Here is a 20,500-nt window from a genome sequence, read left to right on the forward strand (position 1 = left end):
GTTTGGAAGGAGAGGGGCTGGGGGTGGCTCTGCTGCAAAGAGCCGGCCTCCTGGATTCCCAGCGCCCCGGCCCCGGTGGCCTTGACGGCAGAGGCCCGGAGCCTCCCCACCGTCCCCCTGGCGGGGCTCGGAACATGGGTCCCGGAGGCTGTGAACGGTGGAGACGTGGCCACGGGGCTCCGGCTCCCTCCTTCCCTTCTGCCGCACCCTCCTCCCTTCCCCCCCACCCCCCGATCCGGACGGGACCCCTCAAAACCCTGAAGGCCTTTAAAACGCAGCATCCCCGGGCAGGTCTCTGCCCAGGCTTGGTGCTGGATGCCTCCCTCCAGAGTAATTGCTGGAACAATGAAGGCATCTTAGCTGTACATGACTAACCAAGATGTCTGTAGCCGGCAGAGACAACGGTTGGCAAATACCAGAGCTATTTCACAACCTTGCTTTTTCCAGGATCCAGAGCTGGTGGGAGCTGACTCACATCATCTTGGGGTTTCGCTGATAGCAACAAGTCGCCACTCCGGGGTCAGCTACCTGGGCGCACTTCTAGGTGACGGCCCGCCTGCCCTCTTGGGCTGTGTGGCGTTGACTGCAGGCCTCGTAGACGGGAGGACACAGCTGGAAGACAGTGGGACTTCGGGGAAATGCCTCTTTCAGGACAGAGAACCACCCAACGCCAGGGGCCACGAACCCCGGTAGCACAGGGTTCTGAAGGGAGGTGCGGGGTGTCTGGGGGGTGGGGGGGGGGCAGCCTTTTGTTTGCAGGGGAGCCCCGATCTTCCTTCCCAAGGGTCCCAGACAAGGAAACGCAAGCCACCACCGGGCCCGCCCTGACACATCACCCTGGAAACTGACTCACATCTCTGAGCCCTGAGTCATATCCTGTTGTGCGTTTGGAGGCATCCAAGAGGGCATTACACCAGCTCCCCATGACTGAGGTGAATCTGAAGAGCACCCTGGGAACCACCTTGCCGTCTTCCAAACAGAAAGAAGGCAAAAAAAAAAAAAGAGAGAGAGAAAGAAAGAAAAGAAAAAAAAGTCCTCTAGGGAAAAAAAACCAGGACAGCCCCAAGGGTTTGTATGTTCACCAAGCAGGTTTGGCCCTTTTAAAAATAGATGCTGGGGCCCCATGACATACATAACTGTCTGGTCTCTGTTTTTAAATGGCTCTAAAAGGTTACCAAAAGGTCGCAACTTTTAAAGATATCAGCTGGATGGCCGAAGGAAGGGCCCTCTAACTATACCAGCCGCCAGAGCTGGCGACCTCCTGGCCCCGGGCTGAGAAAAGACGCCCTGGCCTCAGGGGCGCTGCTGGGAATCCGGGTGTGGAGGGTGGGCGTTAAAGACCCCGGAGGTGGCTGGTCAGAGCAGAACCAAGAGGGGTCTCTGGCCAGGCTCTCCTGGGTGGCCTGGCGGGGGTCTGAGGACCGAGGACAAAGTGGGCCGTCTTAACCTTTTCAAAGAACAGCCTTTGGTTTTGTTGATTTTCTTTGCCGCTTTCGATTTCATCGATTTCCGCCCTCATTTTTGTTATTTCTTTCCTTCCGCTTGCTTTCACTTTAGTGTGCTCTTTTTCCTCTACTTTCCTAAGGTGGAAGCTCAGATCATCGATTCTGGATCTTTCTTCTTTTCTAATATATGCGTTCGATGCTATAAATTTCCCTCGGAGCGCTGCTTTCGCTGCATCCCGCAAATTGTGATCAGCTGGATTTTCATCTAATTCAAAGTGCATTTTAATTTCTCTGGAGACTTTCATCGTTACCCCGTGGGTTATTTAGAGGTGTGTTGTCGAAAGCTCCAAATACTTCTTCCAGCTAACTTTCTGTTGTCGACGTTGTCATTTTAGCTTTAAATCCATGTGGTCTGAGAATACACTGTGCATGATTTCTGCTCTTGTAAATCTGTTAAGGGTGTTTTATGGCCCAGAATGTGGTCTTTCTGGGTGAATGTTCCCTGTGAGGTTGAGAAGAAAGTGTCTTTTGCTGTTGTTAAATGGCATCTTCTATAAATGTTCACTGCATGAAGCTTGTTGGTGGTACTGTTCAGGTCAAACGTGCCTTAATTTTCTGCCGGCTTGATGGATCCGTTGCTAGAAGAGTATTTTTCTATTGTCTCTTGTAGTTCAAAGTCACTTTTTGCCTTATGGTTTTTGACACTCTGTTGTTAGGTGCACACACATTAAGGATGGTTACATCTTCTTAGAGATCGGACTCATTCATCGTCACGTACTTCCCCTCTTTATCCCTGAAATTTTTCCTTCTCCTGAAGCCAGTTTTGCATAAAATTATTAGAGCTACCCTGCCTTTCTTTGGCTTAGTGTCAGCATGGCGTCTGTGCATCTCTTTACTTTTAACCCGAGTCTTTACATTTCAAGTAGGTTCCTTGTCGACAACGTATAGTTGGGCCTTGTTATTAATTCACTCTGACAGTTCCTGTCTTTTAACTGGGTGCGTTTAGAACACTCATATTTAAAGTGATTATTGATTTGGTTGGATTCATACGTACCAGGCTTATACCTGTTTTATATTTATTTACCTGTTCTCTTTTTCTCCTCTTTTTCTGCCTTCTCTGGTCTTAACGGAGCACTTTCTATGACTCCATTTTATATCCTCTCTTAGCCTATCAATTGCACCTTTTAAAAAAAGTGTTTTTAGGGGCGTCTGGGTGGCTCAGTCAGTTAAGCGTCCGACTCTCGGTTTTGGCTCAGGTCACGATCTCATGATTTTGTGAGTTCAAGCCCCGCATCGGGCTCTGTGCTGAGAGCACAGAGCCTACTTAGGATTCTCTCTCTCTCCCTCTCTCCACCCCTCGCCCCACTCATGCTGTCTCTTTCTCAAAAATAAATAAACTTAAAAAAAAATTTTTTTTTACCGTTTTTAGTGTTTGCCCTAGAGTTTGCAAACCACGTGTATAATGAATCGAAGTCACCATTAAATAACACTACAGCATTCCTTCCACTCTGTCATTACTGCAACTCATATCCTTTGTCCATCTGCTGTGACCATCCAATATGTATTCCCTCTAACATCTAACATCACTAATGTCATTTCAGACAGTTATCTTTTGGATCAACTAAGAACAGGAAAAGTAAGACTTTATTTTACCTTCATTTATCCTTTCCCTGAAGCTCTTCCTTGCTCTGTGTCAATTTAAGTTTCTGACCTACACTTTCCTTTTCCTCTAAGAGCTTCTTGTAACATTTCTTGCATGGCTGTTGTGCTGGATAAGTTACCTCAGTTTTTGCATGTCAGAAAATGTCTATTTCTCCTTCGCTGTCGAGGTATAATTTTGTGGAGTATAGAATTCTAGGCTGGTGGTTTTCTGGGGGTTTTTTCTTCACACTTTTTAAATATTTGCTACACTCTCTTTTCGCTTGTATGGCTTCCGAAGAGAACTTGGAAGTAATTCTTATCCTTCTTGCTCTCTAAGTAAGGTGTTTCTGTAGATTGTTTGGTATTTCTCTTCCTTGGTGTTCTCTGAGCTTCTCAGATCTATGGTTTGATGTCCGTCATTAATTTTGAAAAATTATTGGCCATTATGGGGCACCTGGGTGACTCAATCAGTTAAGTGTCTGATTTCGGCTCAGGTCACGATCCTGTGGTTCGTTGGTTCGAGCCCCGTTGTCAGGCTCCGTGCTGACAGCTTGGAGCCTGGAACCTGCTTCGGATCCTGTGTCTCCCTCTGTCTGTGCCCCTCCCCCACTCCCCCAGCTCTGTCTCTCTCTCTCTGAAAAATAAACATTAAATTTAAAAAAAAAGAAAAAGAAAAATTATTGGCCATTAATAATTCAATTATTTCTTCCACTGTTTTCTCTTTGTTTTCCTTCTGGTATTTCCACTCTCCATATGTCAGACCTTCTGAAATTGTCCCAGAGTTCATGGATGTTCTGTTTGGGTTTTCTCTGTTTGTTTGCATTGGTTTTTCTTTCTTTTCTCTCTTTACACCTTTTAGGTTGGGAAGTTTCTAACATATTTTAAAGCTTGTTGATTCTTTCCTCAGCCATGTCCAGTCTATTGATGAACCTGTCAAAGGCATTTCCCACCTCTGTTACAATGTTTTTAATTTCCAGAATTTCCTTCTGTATCTGAGAGTTTCCATCTCCGTAGGACATCACCCACCTGTTCTTGTATGCGGTCTCCTTTTTCCAGTAGAGCCCTTAACATATTAATCATAATTAAATCCCCCGTCTGGGAATTCCCAAGTTCTATGTCATATCTGAGTCTGGTTCTGATGCCAACTGTATCTCTTCAGACTGCTTCTCTTACCTTTTGGCATATGCCCTGTTATGTCTAATCTGAAAGCTGGGCCTGATGTATCAGGGTCATGGGAATGGAGGTAAACCGGTCTTCAGTGTGAGATTTTATGTGCATCTAGCTAGTAGTTGGGCTGCGTATAATGTTTACTGAAGCTGTCGATGCCAGAGGATTCATATTCCTCCAATGTCCTTGTCTCCCTTTTTGTCTTTGGACTTCCCTAAGAACGCTTCCATAAATGGTGTCTTTAAGCTGTGACCCACTGTTATCATACTGGATCCCATGAAAACCTGGAAGAGTTTGTGAGGCCAACTTCATGAGAATGTCCCTGCCCCCCCACGCACGCACATGCACACACGTGCACGTGCACACACACACACACACATGAGACTACAGCCCCCAGAGGTTTCTTATTCTCACAGGTGCCTATACTCAGTCTCCAACAATTTATCAAAACTACCATGTAAATGTTCCTACCAGTTTGTGGCCCCAGCAGCTTCTGTTCCTGGCACGCAGACCCTCAGTGCGAATTTCTACAGTCGCGTGCCCCTCAGGACCTCAGGCTGGCGGTTTGCCCTATAGTCTCAATTCTCTAATAGACTAAGAAAAGTCATGGATTATTGGTCTGTTCAGCTTTTTTTCTTGTAGGGATGGGACTGGCGGCCCCCAACGCTCTTTACGTTTCAGAGGTGCAGCAGGAAGCAGAACACCTTGACAGCAATTATTTGATAGGGTCACTTCTCACTCTGGCGACTTCTTGATGTGACTGCACCAAAAGGCGACAGCGCTCTGCTTTCTTACTGAGTGGCGTATGCCTCGGAGCTCTCTGAGCTCTTGCTTCTGCCCCGTCCGATCCCCAACATCCCCCTTCTCTGGCCTCATTCCAAACGGAAGGGATGATGCTCAAAAAGCTGAAAATAACCCATCACAAGATGGCCTCAGTAGAGCAAGCAGCTGCATCAAAACATTATGTACCCTGAAAAACATAGGAGAGAGAAAGGCTCAAATTTAAATTTCCTAATCCAGTAGTTTTTTTTTTAAGTGTATTTATTTGTTTTGAAACAGAGAGAGAGCGAGCGCGTGCGAGCAGGGGAGGGGCGGAGAGACAGAGGGAGAGAGAGAGAGAGAGAGAGAGAGAGAATCCCAAGCAGGGATTGGGAGTGCAGGGATCTGAGAGTGCAGAGCCTGATGCGGGGCTCGAACCTACGAACCGTCAAATCATGACCCGAGCCAAAACCGAGAGTTGGACGCTTAACGGACTGAGCCACCCAGGTGCCCCTCCAGTAGTTTTCTTAGTGGCAACATGAACTGATTAAGAGTGGATCCTTGCCTCCGCTATCCTTACCTCAAATACCCGGTTTTCTTGCCCTTTACCACTTAATCGTCCAAGCCCAGTTCCTCTCTGGTGCTGGAGACCACCTGGCAAGCCCTGTTATCAGTGAACAGCACGATATTACCTGAGCCTCGCTCTAGAGCAGGTGCGCATGGCCTTACCATTATGTATCAGATGAATCCCTTAGCATGGATTCACTTCCCCTTTTTCAAATTTTTTTTATTTTTTAAATGTTTCTCTTTGAGAAGGTGGGGACAGAGAGTGAGAGCTCAAGCAGGGGAGGGGCAGAGAGAGAAGAGAAAGAATCCCAAGCAAGCTCCTTGCTGCCAGCGCAGAGCCTGACACGGGGCTCGATCTCATGAACCACAATATCATGACCTGAGCCCAAACCAAGAGTCACAGGCTTGACCGACTGAGCCACCCAGCCGCCCCTCCTTTTTTTTTTTTTAATGTTTATTTATTATTGAGAGAGAGAGCATGAGCAGAGGAGGGGCAGAGAGAGAGGGGAGCACAGAACCCAACATGGGGCTCGAACTCACATGACCTCAGCCGAAGTTGGAGGCTTAACCGACTGAGCCACCCAGGCGCCCCTATTTTCCTTTTTCATAATATAATCATAAAACTTACTCAGACTAATTGGACATTTCATATGGCCCCAAACTGGGTTACTTGCTTTATATATAGCTTACCTCACTTAACCTTCGCCACGACTTTTTGAAGTGGGAAAACTACGTAGCAGGGAAAAGAAATGACCTGCCCAGGGTACAGGCAGAATTCGGGCTGAAATCTATTCTAGGACTTCAATTAGACACTTTCCCTAGCCTGTTCCTCTGAGGTGGAACAGAAATGTATAATGAACACCATCAGGGTAGCTCTGACCTGGGAACAGCTGTGTGCAAGCCCAGATTAGACAGACCATCCATCAGTTCGCCTGGACACAGGTCCCTCACTAGCTGTCGTTCCCTAAAGGCGAGGACTACAGTCCACTCGCTACTGAGTCCCCCAAACAGTGACCCTAGCAAAGCGAAAATCCTCATGGGCAACATGAACGAATGAGGATGTGAATAATTTCATTAGCCTATGAAATGGATGAATGAATGGACGAACCAATCAGTGTGAATGAAAACACGAAAAAAAACTCTCGACATGACGATTCATGCAATAGCAAGAAACCTTCCCAAGCATCATCGGCTCTCAGGATCTTCACTGATACCAGCCTAGAAGTTCCAGTGGGGCGGGGGCCACCTTGGTCTTATTCATCAGGCTACTACTAGCTAAGTTAGCACATGCGGGGCACGCGCTAAAATTTCAAAACAAAACAAAACTTCTGTCCTTTTCGATGGCGTGACTTATCGGAGGCCCTCCCTTCAAGAACAAGTCGCCCTACTTTCTGGAGAATGACTGACGGTGGTTCTCTTCCTCGGCCTGTGGTCTTTTCTGGATCACTTCCGTCTTCTCCCGGCCTACTTCCTCGTCCCAGAATGGCCGCCTTTATTATTAAGAGCACCATTCTTCACCCCACGCTTCCACCTGATTCCTTCCTGGGTCTGATTAGCATACAAGTGAAGCAGAGAAACACTGTGTAGGACCTGTTTGAATTAGAATCCTGCGCTGTTACTGTCGGGAGGGGCTTGGAGGTCATATCCTGTCTTCCAGGGCTGGCCCACCGCACTGCCATTTCTCTGCCTGCTTTCTTGTGTTCACGTCGGCCCCATCAGAGCAAGAATGGTAACTGAGCGGTAAACTCAGCATATACCATATCGTTGGCCCTAGTGTTCTGTTCTGCTTTTTGCTTTTGGATGTTTATTAATAATACCTGTAGAATTAGAAAACACCCAAAAACCTGGCACGAGCAGCTCGCCATCACCACCTTCTGGCCCAGCGCTGGCAATGAACCCAAACCCAATTCACTACGGTCATATGAATGGAAAGTGATCGGACGGGGGTCCTTTGGGTTTTTAGTGTTATCCCTCCTCCACACTGGAAAGCTACGTTGTGTGTGGAGTAAGAATGTTGAATCTAAAACCCTGGGTTAGAAAAAAAAAAAAACAATCAGAGAACTTGGACTTTAATCATAAAGATCATTTTACCAAAGCATATTTTTAAAAGGCTGTGAAACATTATGCAACGTTTGCACGGTTTAATTATGAGTTTAGAAAAGCCTAGCACAACTTTTTCACTACAGTAAAACATGACAGAGCATGAATCATGGCCTAATACTTTATGCTTACTGTGGTTTTAGACACGGGGTTAGGGGAAGCTGGGCTGTCTACACAGCAAGGCATGAATTACTGAACCGCAATTCACACCCCGGAGGGCTTTATGACAATTATAAAACCTCTTTTGTTTCTTAAATGATTAAAATATTTGAGTACTATATATTCCCGCAGCAAATGTGTGTATCTAAGACATATGCATGCCTTACAAAAATATCTGAGTCTACACTTTATTCTTCACTTGGAAGGAAACGCTTGCAGTAACAGGGGGATACAGAACAACCTGCTGTTGCTATTTGCTTACAATTATTGGAAACACTGTTGTCTATAAGATTGTAGGATCTTTGGCTGTAGTTGAACATTCATTTCCACCGAGTTTAGAATGGACCAGCTCTCTTACTCCTTGCCCTCTGCTCAACTTCCCCCAAATTCAGAATGACATGAGGGCCCTTCTTTAATATTAGATTTCAGAGATTCTAAGTTAAAATATTTCCCCAGTTTTCAAACTTAAAGAATTGAGTTATTTTATTATTTTTTGGAGAGAGAGAGAGAGTGCGCGTGCACGCGAGCGGGGGAGAGGGGCAGAGGGAGGGAGAGAGAGAATCCCAAACAGACTCCGTGCTCAGCACGGAGCCCAAAGCGGGGCTCGAACCCACAACCCGGGGATCATGACCTGAGCTGAAATCAAGAGCTGGAACGCTCAACCGGCTGAGTCACCCGGGTGCCCCCCAAAATTGAGCTATTTTACAGGAAAGAAAGAAATGGATCCATGTGAGGGAAAGGGGAAGGGGCAGGCAGGAAGGTGGGGGAGGAGACCTGGGTCTCCAAACCCCTGCTTTGACGGCTTCCAACAGATCAACAAAAACAGCAAACTTAAACTGTTGGAAATGCAAATTCCCCGTTGGAAGTAGAACTGGACGTTTTAATAACGAGTAGGAATAACTCACTTCTTTATGTCCTGGCACATACACAGCTTGCAACTGGTATTTTCCTGAAGAACACTGCTCTTTCTAGATTGACTCCCGGCTTCATGCAGCCCAGGCTATGAGGACCCTGGGGACTGGTGTGGTCCACAGAGAAGGTGGGACACAAAGAGAAAATCAATGTTTAGCCCTAAAAAAAAAAAAAAAAAATGGAAAGCTATCTCTGGCAGGCCAGCGTTCCATTTAAATTTGCTTACACGTGTTGCCTAAGAATAGAGGGTTTGTTCCTTTTTTTTCCCCTCCATTTCATCTGCAAACAGTGTGATGCTTTTGAAACTAAGACTCCTGTGAATGCTGGAGTCAAATTTACAAAGTCTTTTTTACCTAAATCTTCTGAAGTCAGAGTTTTGTCTCTTCTCTATCCCAGGCCTCATTTATTGGCCATCTATAAAATATTTGCTCAACATTCTGCCCTTTAAACACGGCAAACTGGAGGTCTTAAAAACATGCAGGACAGCTGTCGGTCTGGGTTGGTACCTGTTGGTCTGGGTTGGTAGGGCTAGCTCACTACTGCTGGGCTTGTGAACTAGTCCCCAGGCCCCATCACCAGCTTCCCAGCCAGACCTTCTTTTCTGTCATCCTTGGGAGAGAATTCGCGTAAACGGAGGACATTTAAAAGCCCTTGGAGTATTTTTGCCAAAGGTCCAAAAAAAAAAAAAAAAAATCAAAGCTCTATGTTCTTTTTTGCTTACTGACTACAGATGGATAGATGATCACGAGTTGATAAAATGTTTCGGAGGATGAGAATTGTAACTCGCGGTAAAGGTGGGCGGCCAGTACATGTGGTAGTTCAACAGGTGGGTGGGAACACCTACCTGGAAAGCATCTTCAACCTCTCCCGTCGTTATGAGCGTGATCAGGCGAAACCTTTGGAAGGAACAGACATCCGGGGGAAATCTTCGAGAATAAACTATATTTCACACAAACAATAATTCAGTAACTTTGGGAGGAGGGGGGAGATTCTCGAACAAAAGCAAATACTTGGACTTAATACAAACCGGTCAACAGGCCACAGGACGCATGACAAACAAAGGTGACTAGCTTTTTATTAAAAGGTTTCTTTTCTTCAATCCCACCCCACCTGATGTATGACTGACCTCTCCAATCCTCTGCAGACACAAGGCAGATCCAGCCGTCCCCACCGTGGTCCTATGACCAGTCCTACCAGTACCTGGGATCAATCGCCTCGCCTTCCGTACACCCAGCAACACCCATCTCGCCTGGACGGGCCAGCGGCATGACAACCCTCTCCGCAGAGATTTCCAGTCGACTCTCAAGTAAGCTGTTCGAACACACTCTTTGAAGTCGAGCTAGAGTGGAAGGTTCGAGAGACTGGAGATGCCTGAAGGGGCTGGCAGTCATTTGGGAGGGGGCGGGTAAAATGTGCTTTAAAGACAAGGTTGTCTAAGTCCTATACCCGTGCACGGATTTTCCCTGACACCTTGAGACCGGGATTATGAATGCGAAGGCAGAAGCGGATTCTGTGGGCATTTTGGGCTTGCTCCATTTGGCAAAGGCAGCAGCTGAAGGGTTAATAATACACAAGGTCAAAGTAATCAGCTTCTAGAACTCTGATGGAACTGTCCATCTGGTGGTGGCCAGCTTTCAGAGGCCATGTGAACAACACTGGGGTACCCGTGCTATACCCCACGTGAGAGATTTCTTTTTTTTTTTTTTTAACATGTATTCATTTTTGAGAGCCAGAGAGAGAGAGAGAGAGAGAGTGTGTGAGCAGGGGAGGGACAGAGAGAGGGAGACACAGAAGCCGAAGCAGGCTCCAGGCTCCGGGCTCCAAGCTGTCAGTATAGAGCCTGACGCGGGGGCTCGAACTCACAGACCACAAGATCATGACCTGAGCCGAAGGCTGAACCGACTGAGCCACCCAGGCGCCCCCACGTGAGATATTTCGAATGAAGGGATGTTCGCACCAGACTAGAGGAGCAGAATGGAAAGCTTGGGTGTCGTGGTTAGCATAATTGTTGTTAATACGAGCTCATTAAATATTAGTCATGTAACCTATGAGACCTTTGGGCTTGGCACTCACCTTTGCTCGTGGGCAGGGAAATCGGAGTGAGAGAAAAATTCCTTTGTTAAAAGCAAAGGAAGAAACTCCCTGTTTGGAGCTTTGGAATTGGAGCTGGGCCAGACTGTGAAAACAGGTCCGAGAACTTCAGCCTTGTGAAGCCCGCAAGCGCACTTCACGTGTGTTGGGAAGCGGGCGGTGGTTTTGGCTTTTCGGCCCTTGAGACCCGATTAGAGTAGATCAGGGGGCAGGCAAAGGGGCCAAGGCCTCTTGTCCGCCATTTTAAACCGTCTGGGAAAACGCACTGTGTTTTCCCGACAGTCGTGAGTACTCGAGATTTCACCACACGCTTTGGCTTCTTCCCAGAGCTTCTCCACTGCAGCACCACTGACAACTGGGGCCAGAGAATTCTTGGTCGTGGAGGGCTGTCCCGTGCACCGTAGTGTCTTTAGCAGCATCTCTGGCCTCTAGATACAGCCGTCCCCCACCCCCCGCCCCCCATCAGGACAACCAAGGATGTCTCCAGACGTTGCCAAATAGCCAGAGGTCCCAAACTGCCCCCTTAGCTGAGAGCCACCGCCTTCGGGTATCCTCGGGCACTGTAGTGAAATGGGAGCTCCAGCCTGGGTGCCCACTTCCCACATTATTTTCGACTCTTCATGCCAGTACTTTCAGGGCACCTGCTGGGGGCTGAGGAGTTGAGGAAGTAGCCTGGGAATTATGACGTCCGCTCAGCTCGTTGTTTTAGAAGTTCTGTTCCCTCAGGACTGGTTTGATTCCAAAGGCCCTTGTCAACTTTTATTGATTCTTCTCAGTGGCGCTGCTCGGCTCTCTGCATCTGAAACGATTACTGTTTTCCTTGGAAATGTGCCTGCTGTGGGTCCCTTGGAGTTTATTACATAAGACTTTTGACTTGGTCAGCACCCAAGATCCGCACCTTCTAGAGCCCTAGGAGACAGCTGCTCCAACTGAGCAGGGTTCAGATGGGAGGGTGGCTTTTTTTTTTTTTTTTTTAAGGCATGAGTAACGGGCCCCCCCAAGTCCCGTGTCGCTGTTACACTTCTGAATAACCAGGACTTCAGTTACCGAAGGAGTAAGGAAGGACGTCTTAAGGCATGAGGGTGTGAAGTACGCAAAACCCGCGTCCCATTTCAGCGCCCAAGACTGTCTTGGAGGGAGGGCCGGAGAGGATTCCAGATGAGCTTTCCCCCCGGTGGCAGAGAAGGGCATGGGACGCTGCTCTTCAACTTGGCAGATCTCCCTCTGAGAATTCAAGCCTGGAGCACAGGCCTGCAACGTGTTGTCATATGCCTGGGGGCGGTAGGGGGTTGGGACACATAAAAGAAAAGTGGCTGCCGCTCTGCCAGCTTTGAGAACCTGACACTGCTCTGACTGCTTTTGCTTTTAATCCCGCCCCAGAGCTCTGAGATCTGCCCCTCTCCCCGCCCCCAGCCCCACCTGGACTTCCTTCTGCGAAGGGGCCTTGCCCTCCGGTCTCCCCCTCTTTCCTTTGCAGACAGTCTCCACACCTTGTCTGAAAAGAGATGTCATCTGGAGGTTTTCCTTTATTTTTTTTTTCTTAAAAAAAAAAAAAATTAATGTTTAGCTGCCAACCTGGGCGACAGACAGCATGCATTAATCTGAGTCATGCAAAAGATCCTTTTAAGGCAGCCATTATCTGCTCAGGCTGTTTAATCCTTTGGGGGCAGTGGGAGGGGCCCGAGTGGGACAGCTTTCATCCATGTCAAGCTGCAGAACGAACACTTGAGCTGTCACGGCAAATATTTAGCCCCATCGGTGGGGAAACATTTCCAACGAAAATACCTGAACCTCCTAATCCCTAGATTTCCTACTCCTTAAGAGCTCCCTGGGAATATTAGGGGTCGCCACCCCCACACGCTGTTGAATAAGGGGGCACCGGGCCAGCCGAAGGGACACATGAGCTACAGCCAGGTGGGGTGAACGGTGCGTGGCGGTGGGGCTTGGTAGGAAATGTCAGACAGGACATAAAAATGGCAACGAGTATTTGAATAGACCATTTGAATCGGAACGTATCTAGAGGGCCGCAGCTCTTTTTCTGTCAAAATGCGTGAGGAAAGATGGCTTGACCAAACAGATGGCCTCTGGTGGAGTGGCACTGGAAGAAGAATCACGGGCCGTGTTGAAGCTCTTTCAGATATCCTGCCCGCAAATGAAAGAGCTGTTTTCCCCTGACAGCTGAGACCGTAACATCATTCCATTACTTACATCCGTGACCAGCCGCGGACTCACTCGGGATTACGGTAACTTGGTACCATCACCAGGTTACCACGTAGTAGCTGGAACACACTGGCAGAACATGTCCAGACATCGCCATGAAACAGGGTGACCTTTCATTCATTTTTCCAGTGGATTCACCTTTGTGTCTCGGGGCAAACGGAGCAAGAGGCACAATGGGCAGAGTCATTAGCCTGTGTCCAGAGTTCTTGCATCAGATGCCAGCAAATTGATTGCATTTGCCTAATGCTTCTCCCTCGACTATAGCAATCTCACTGGAAAAATGGAGTCAAGCTTCCTGTCACAGCTCTCCGTGTGAGCAAAAACAAGTGACACAGAGCTTGCTCACAGACGGCCCCAGAAAGCGGGCAGGGACGAACGCTGTGGAATGAGGCGCGGCCTGGCTTCAGGACGAGCGAGAGCGTGGCCACGGAAGGGCAGCTCTAGAACCACTGTCAGTTCACAGCGTTTTCCCTGCCCACATGTCTGACTCGCTTTGAAAAGATTAACAGCAGTGTTTGTTTGAAAGGCAGACTCCTGGTTTCCTCATTAGCAGAGAGATGGGCTGCAGACTTCGGTTGTTTCTATAAACTTTGATTACCTCTCTGATGAGGAGTATAGACCTCCTCATCACATTCACCCCAAATTTACAGAGGAGTTCATTCGAGAGAGGGAAGGAGGAGAAGGGAGAAGGGAGAAGGGGAAGAGGGGGGGGAGAGGGAGAGAGAGACAGGCAGAGAGAGGAGCACACTAGCTCTCCCTGCTGGAATAATAGGCTTGAAATATGAGGAAGTTGATCAACCCCGGATGCCTTCCAAAAACAGATTAATCCACCCTGGTAGCTTTCCTTTCAGAGCAAACTCTTGGCTCCGTTAAGTTGCTCTATGGGCCTGAACACAAAAGGACACAGGCTACATGCCATCCTGAGCTTGGAGTTATTTTATACGTTGGTTTCAGAACTTAACAAATTTTAAAACGTTTCATTCTTTTGGATTTGCTGATGTCACTTTCTGAAGAACAGAAATTACCCCAGGACACCATTCTGCATCTACAGGGGTGGTTCTCAGTGGGGGCGGGGGAGATGGTGGCTTTGCCCCCCTCACCCTACCCCCAGAACATTTGGCAGGGTCTACAGACATTGTTAGTTGTCGCCATGCGGGGTGTGGGGGCACCACTGACATTTGGTGGGCAGAGGCCAAGGACGCTGCCAAACATCCTACAATGCACAGGACAGCCCCCCACCGCCCCAACAAATAACTATCTGGCCCCACATGTCAATAGTGCTACTGTTGAGAAACCGATCTACAGGACACAGGGAGCACTTCCTGGCATCCAGACCCCCTAGTAGTTCCCAAGGGCAGCCTGGGGTTGAGAAAAATGCAGAAGGATGCAGGGAAGGTCAAAGCCGGTTTCTGAAACCATAAATGCATGACCCTAACAAAATGAGTTTTATAGACAAAGCTTTGCCATTCCTGGTAAAACTTCAACGTGTGCAAAAATGGAGTATATACATCAAGGCCCTGCGGCCACTTGTGTTAACAGAGCAGTGAAGCACAGAACCAACGAAGCGAACCAGGTGAAACTGAGGCTGTATTTTTCTACCAATGTGGAACAAGTCTAAAGATAGACGGAGGGGAGAGAGCGGTGGTGATATTCACTGCCACTCATTCTCAAGTCATTAGTATGGCACGCATTAGAGCAAATCATAAGAAATGGCCAATTTTTAATTGTTTGAGGCCTACAGAAACAGCAGTTTCCTATGATTCAACCTAAATATTATGTATAATGTATTATGGTATTATATATTAATATAACACAGTGTCATATTATGTAGGATATATTCTATTAATATTCATCTGCTCATGCATCCATTACATTAGCATTGCATAATTTTATAAGTTACATCTTGTTATTATTGTGTTCATATCACAGATTACACTTATATTAATATTGGCATATTAATATACTGATGATAGAGGGCTGGTCAACTCTTTAATGTAAAGGGGTACACAGTAGGTATTTTATGCTTTCTGCCAACTTTTTAATGTAAAGGGCCAGATAGTAGGTATTGTATGCTTCCTGGGTCCCACGATCGGTCCGTGTCCCGACCACTCAACTTTGCCGCCGTGGCTCCACAGCAGCCCCGATAATACATCAAAGAATGAGCCAAGCTCCTTCCAGCGAAATGGTCAGTGTGGCCACTGAAATTTGAATTTCACGGGACCTTCACGTCAGGAAATACTCTTCTTTTCACTTCTTTCAACCACGTAGAGAAGTAACTCATTCTTAGCTTGTGAGCCACGCGAAAATCGGTAGCAGCTGGAAGGCGGGCTTGTCAACCCCGCTACACCGATATCCAATCATACGTATTGTATCTACCGTATTGGAGGTTACCTTACGTCGTTTACAATAACGTGGTATCGCACACGAACTCACGTTACGCGTCGTCCTATACGGCCGCCCACCCACCTCCCTGCCCACTAGCATGCTGGGTAGGCCCCGGGCTCCGGGGACAGCAGCATTCTGGGTAATCACGTGGGCGGGGCCGTGGGCGAGAGGGGCGGGGCCTCCCCCACCAGCGCCTGACGCTTCTCTTCTCCCCCCCCCCCCACCCCGCAGCGGCGCCCGACCTGACGGCCTTCGGCGACCCGCGCCAGTTCCCCGCGCTGCCCTCCATCTCAGACCCTCGCATGCACTACCCCGGCGCCTTCACCTACTCCCCGACGCCCGTCACGTCGGGCATCGGCATCGGCATGTCGGCCATGAGCTCGGCCACGCGCTACCACACGTACCTGCCGCCGCCCTACCCCGGCTCGTCGCAGGCGCAGGGCGGCCCCTTCCAGGCCAGCTCGCCCTCCTACCACCTGTACTACGGCGCCTCGGCCGGCTCCTACCAGTTCTCCATGGTGGGCGGCGAGCGCTCGCCGCCGCGCATCCTGCCGCCCTGCACCAACGCGTCCACGGGCTCGGCGCTGCTCAACCCCAGCCTCCCGAACCAGAGCGACGTGGTGGAGGCCGAGGGCAGCCACAGCAACTCGCCCACCAACATGGCGCCCGCCGCGCGCCTCGAGGAGGCCGTGTGGCGGCCCTACTGAGGCCCCCGCGGCGGCCGGCGGGAGGGGCGCCCGGCCCCGGCCCGGCCCTGGCCCGGCCTTGGCCGCAGACGGCCGGCCCGCCTGGGCGGGGAGCGCGCCCCGCGCCCGGGGGCCCTGGGATCTCGCCCCGCTCCGCGCCGCCCCCCGCCCCCCGGAAACGTGCGGAGCGCCGTCGTGTGGGTCCGGCTCCCCTTTTCCGAACCCGACCCGACCTCCCCCCTCCCGCACCCCCCCCTCCCCCCGCGAGGGTGTCCGCTCCGCCACCACGCGGACGGACGCGTCGTAAGGCAAACAGGAAGATTCCCAGAGGGAAACTGTGAATGCTTCTGATTTAGCGATGCTGTGAATAAAAGAAAGATTTTATACCCTTGACTTCACTTTTTAACCAAGTTGTCTATTCCAAAGAATGGAATTTTTGGTTTGGGGCGGGGAGGGGTGGGGGAATGCAGCTCCTCTTGTTTTGGTATCTAATTCATATTTTTAATTTTCTTTTCCAGCACCTTATAAATTGCAAAATGCGTATTTGCATTTGGGGTGGTTTTTATTTTTATATATATATATATATATAAATTTGAGCTTGCTTCTCTCTTGCTTTGACAATTGAAAGAAATATGATTCCTTTTTCTGTAAGTTTTATTTAACTTTTCTTTTGGACTTTCGTGTAGTTGTTCTTTTAGAGAAACAGCTACAGCTTTGGGTCATTTTCAACTACTGTATTCCCACAAGGAATCCCTAGATATTTATGTATCTTGATGTTTAGACACTTACTTATGTGTTGATACTTTTTTTTTATTATTTAAATGTACTTATATTAAGAAGAAAAATATCAAGTACTACATTTTTGGTTTTGATAGTAGCCAAAGTTAAATGTGTCACATTGAAGAAGGCTGGAAAAAAAGGACAGGCATTGAGATGACCGGGTTATCTAAATATTGTTTACATTAAACTCCCTTTCATGTTAATCAAACGAGTTGGTAGCTAATGCAGCAATGTTTTTAATAGGCTTTTTAGATACTGAGGGCCACTCAAAGGATCTGAAGTATGGAATTTTCTGCCAAGCTCAACAGAGGGTCTCCTATCTGACTCCCTCCCTTGGAACAGAGAAGGTCAGATCTGGTTCCAGAGGGTTCAGGTAGATGCCAATGATTTCACCTCTGGAGAGGATTTATTTTCTGCCTAGCAGTTTGCTCCCTCCACGGGCTCTTGATGATTTCAGACATGCTTTATAACCGAACAAATCCAAAGTAAGCTGTGTGGCAGAGAAGTATCCACATGGGAAGCCAGTGACTGAATTTATGGGTTCCTTAACTGCTCCCTTCTGGGGTAGTAAGGAGATCGTCCGCATCCAGAGTTCAGATTTTTTAGCTCCAAGAAAATAGTCGTGTTTGATACAGTCCCTGTTCGTTGATGCAGAACAAAACTTGTGGCTGTCCCCCAAGGCTGGGAGTGGAAGAAACTACAGAGACCGGGTGCCTTTGATGCCCACAGGTCTCCAGCCGAAGTTTCAGAGGGTGGGCCTGGAGGCAGACCTGAACAGGCCAGTCTTCCTGTGTGTGCCCAGGTGGAGTCGCGTGCGAAAGCATTGTCCCGCCCGAGCCGGACTCCCGACCCACGCTGCCCGTCCACCGCCCACCCTCGCGTTGCTTTCACCTACCTTGTGGGGTGTGTGTGCAGTTTTCTCCGTGCCTCAGCGGGACAGGAGAAATTCGCGCCACCGCTGCCCATGGCTGCGATTCAAAAGTATCCAATGTCACTGTAAATTTTATGGCACTATTTTCATTGGAGAATTCGGTCAGAATGCAGTTGTTGTACAACTCCTAAATACTAACTGCTGATTTTGACATATGTGTGCTCAAAATGATCTGGTTGTTATTTAATGTACCTCTGACATTAGCTGAAATGATTTCAGGTCAACTCTGAAGAGTATTTGAAAGCAGGACTTCAGAACAGTGTTTGATTTTTATTTTATAAATTTAAGGATTCAAATTAGAAAGATCTTTGGCTGCAGGCAGCAAAACAGCTGGTCTTATTTAAAACAACTTGTTTTTGAGTTTTCTTATATATATATATATATATATTGATTATTTGTTTTACATAGATGCAGTAGCACTTTGGTAAGAAAGAGTAAAGCAGTTTGTTTTGTCAGTCAGGTCATTCTTATCTAGAAAAGAGCTAAAACAGATGTTGGAGAAACTCAGAATATATTCATTTTCAGGTTAGACATAATCCTCTCTCCACAACTCGATGTTTGATTCTATATCACATTTTTACAGCAAAATTACCCTTGAATGTCAGTAAATTTAAGTGTTGTTGTTGTTTTTTTTTATTTCTGAAAGGGACCTTCAGCCCATTTACCAAATCGAATTGAAGCATTCTTTTCAGCTCATGTGGCCGTATCTGACCTGACAAAATTTGGGGGGGAAATGAAGGAAAAAAAATTTTCTATTTTTCACTTCAATTCCGGTACCTGAAGATATTCCAACTCAAAACCAGCCTAATGCCCTAGAAGGGGAATCAGAGGATGCTCCACATTGAATCTTTACTCTCAAAGGCATGTATGAGGAGGGCTTGTCACTTCGTTGTAGACCCACTGGTTTGGCCATTCGGAGTTTCCCAGTCCCTTACCAGCAAATGCAGTACTTAACTGGTCCAAAAAATTAAGTCAGATGTTACTTGTTCCGGAGATAGGCCTCACATCACACTTAATGCTTTCCCCCCCTCCTGAGAAGTTGCATTCGTTGCCTTCAGGTACATTAAGGTGTCCCTTTAATCGAGGAGACCCTTAAGCCAATAATGTCATAACTGGATGTATCTGGAAACATTGGTCCAAGAGAAGAAAGATTCAGCCATTTCTACTGCTCATTCGTGCCTTTATAATTTCAACATGAACATGCATTGTCATTCTTTTTGTTTTTCTCACTGTATTTCTTTTATTACTTGTATTTCTTACATTACTTTTATTTCTTTCCTTCCCTGCGCCTGTAACATCTTCCTCTGTTTCGCTCCCCTTTCCTCTCCGTTCTCCCGCTTTATTTGAGGAGACAGCACACACACCCCAACTCCGCACCAAATGTCCAGAACACGAGGAGCTGCCGTTCTCCTCCCCTTGCATAAAGGAACATGGTGAGTCAGCCTTTCTCCTGCCCATGGGTTTCTTCCAGCAGAACAGAGACCTTGCCAACCATTTTGGATCTGCTTGCTGTCCAAGTGCAGCAACAGAAGCCTTCCTGGGCAAATTACAATCAGTGAGTTAATAGACAGCCTTTCTGCTGCCTCGGGTTTCTGTGCAGATAAACAGCAATGCTCTGATTAGAAAGGAAATGAATGGTTTCACTCAAATGTCCTGCAATTTATGCTTGCAGATTTCTGCCCTGAAATACCTGCTTCCTTAAGGACATTCCGTCCTGGTGATTCTTGTTTTCGGTGGGTTATGTTTTCTGGGGTATGACATATTTGGGGTCTTTTATACATGAAAAATCAGTTTAACGATAATCTCAGAAAACGTTTTTTACATCTGAACAAATGCCTTTTTGTTTACCTACAGGATACAATCGTTTGGGGTTTTTTTCGTTTGTCTGTTTGGAGTTTCCCCCCTCCTTTTAGCCAGATCAGTATTGATGAGGCTGATCAACTGGCATTTTTTTTTTTCCTTCCAGAAGAGTTGCATCAACAAAGTTAATTGTATTTATGTATGTAAATAGATTTTAAGCTTCATTATAAAATATTGTTAATACCTGTAATAACTTTTTTTCAATTTTTTTGTGTGTGTTTCTAAGGACTTTTTCTTATGTTTGCTAAATACTGTAGACAAAAAAAAAATGCTTCTTTCTACTTTGTTTATTTTAGACTTAAAGATGAGCTACTTTTTATTCACTTTTGTAAAGAGCTAATAGCATGGTTCCAGTTTGTTTTTTTTTTAAGTTCACTTTTTGTTCTAGGGGAAATGAATGTGCAAAAAAAAAGAAAAAAAAAAGAACTGTTGGTTATTTGTGCTATTCTGGATGTATAAAAATCAATGGAAAACAAAATAAACTTCCAAATTGAAACGGCAGTAAAACACCTCTATTGACAAAGTAACAATGGGAAACGCAGTCGTACTCCGACAGGCCCCACCCACCTCGTGTCTATTTGCGCGGCAGTTACTGGATCTGGTCGCAAAGCCTCCTGGAAATGTGTGTGCGCTTTCTTTCTCCCCGGTACTGACGCCTTGAATCCTTCCCAAAAGGAAACTGTCAATCTCGAGTTTTAAACCAGATACGGTATGAGAGAGCACCCCCACCAGCCCCTCTCCAAGGTGTTTCTAGACGGGGTAGGGCGGGGGGGTGGCCCCCATCGCGCGTGGGCTCC

General features: G+C 47.4%; 1 protein-coding gene across 5 annotated transcripts in view; it reads left to right on the forward strand.

Moving 5' to 3' along the window:
* Positions 1–16,166, forward strand: part of RUNX1 (RUNX family transcription factor 1) — a 253,039-nt gene extending 236,873 nt beyond the window's left edge. For all 5 annotated transcript variants that reach the window (XM_042956909.1, XM_042956911.1, XM_042956908.1 and 2 more), the window contains 2 exons: positions 9,895–10,056; positions 15,678–16,166. In XM_042956909.1, coding sequence (XP_042812843.1) covers positions 9,895–10,056; positions 15,678–16,153 — 638 coding nt within the window. In that variant the 3' untranslated portion in view covers positions 16,154–16,166. The remainder of the gene's footprint in view (positions 1–9,894; positions 10,057–15,677) is intronic.
* The last annotated feature ends 4,334 nt before the right edge of the window (positions 16,167–20,500 follow it).

The sequence above is a fragment of the Panthera tigris genome, chromosome C2, assembly GCF_018350195.1.
Source record: "Panthera tigris isolate Pti1 chromosome C2, P.tigris_Pti1_mat1.1, whole genome shotgun sequence".
In the NCBI taxonomy this organism is placed as follows: domain Eukaryota; kingdom Metazoa; phylum Chordata; class Mammalia; order Carnivora; family Felidae; genus Panthera; species Panthera tigris.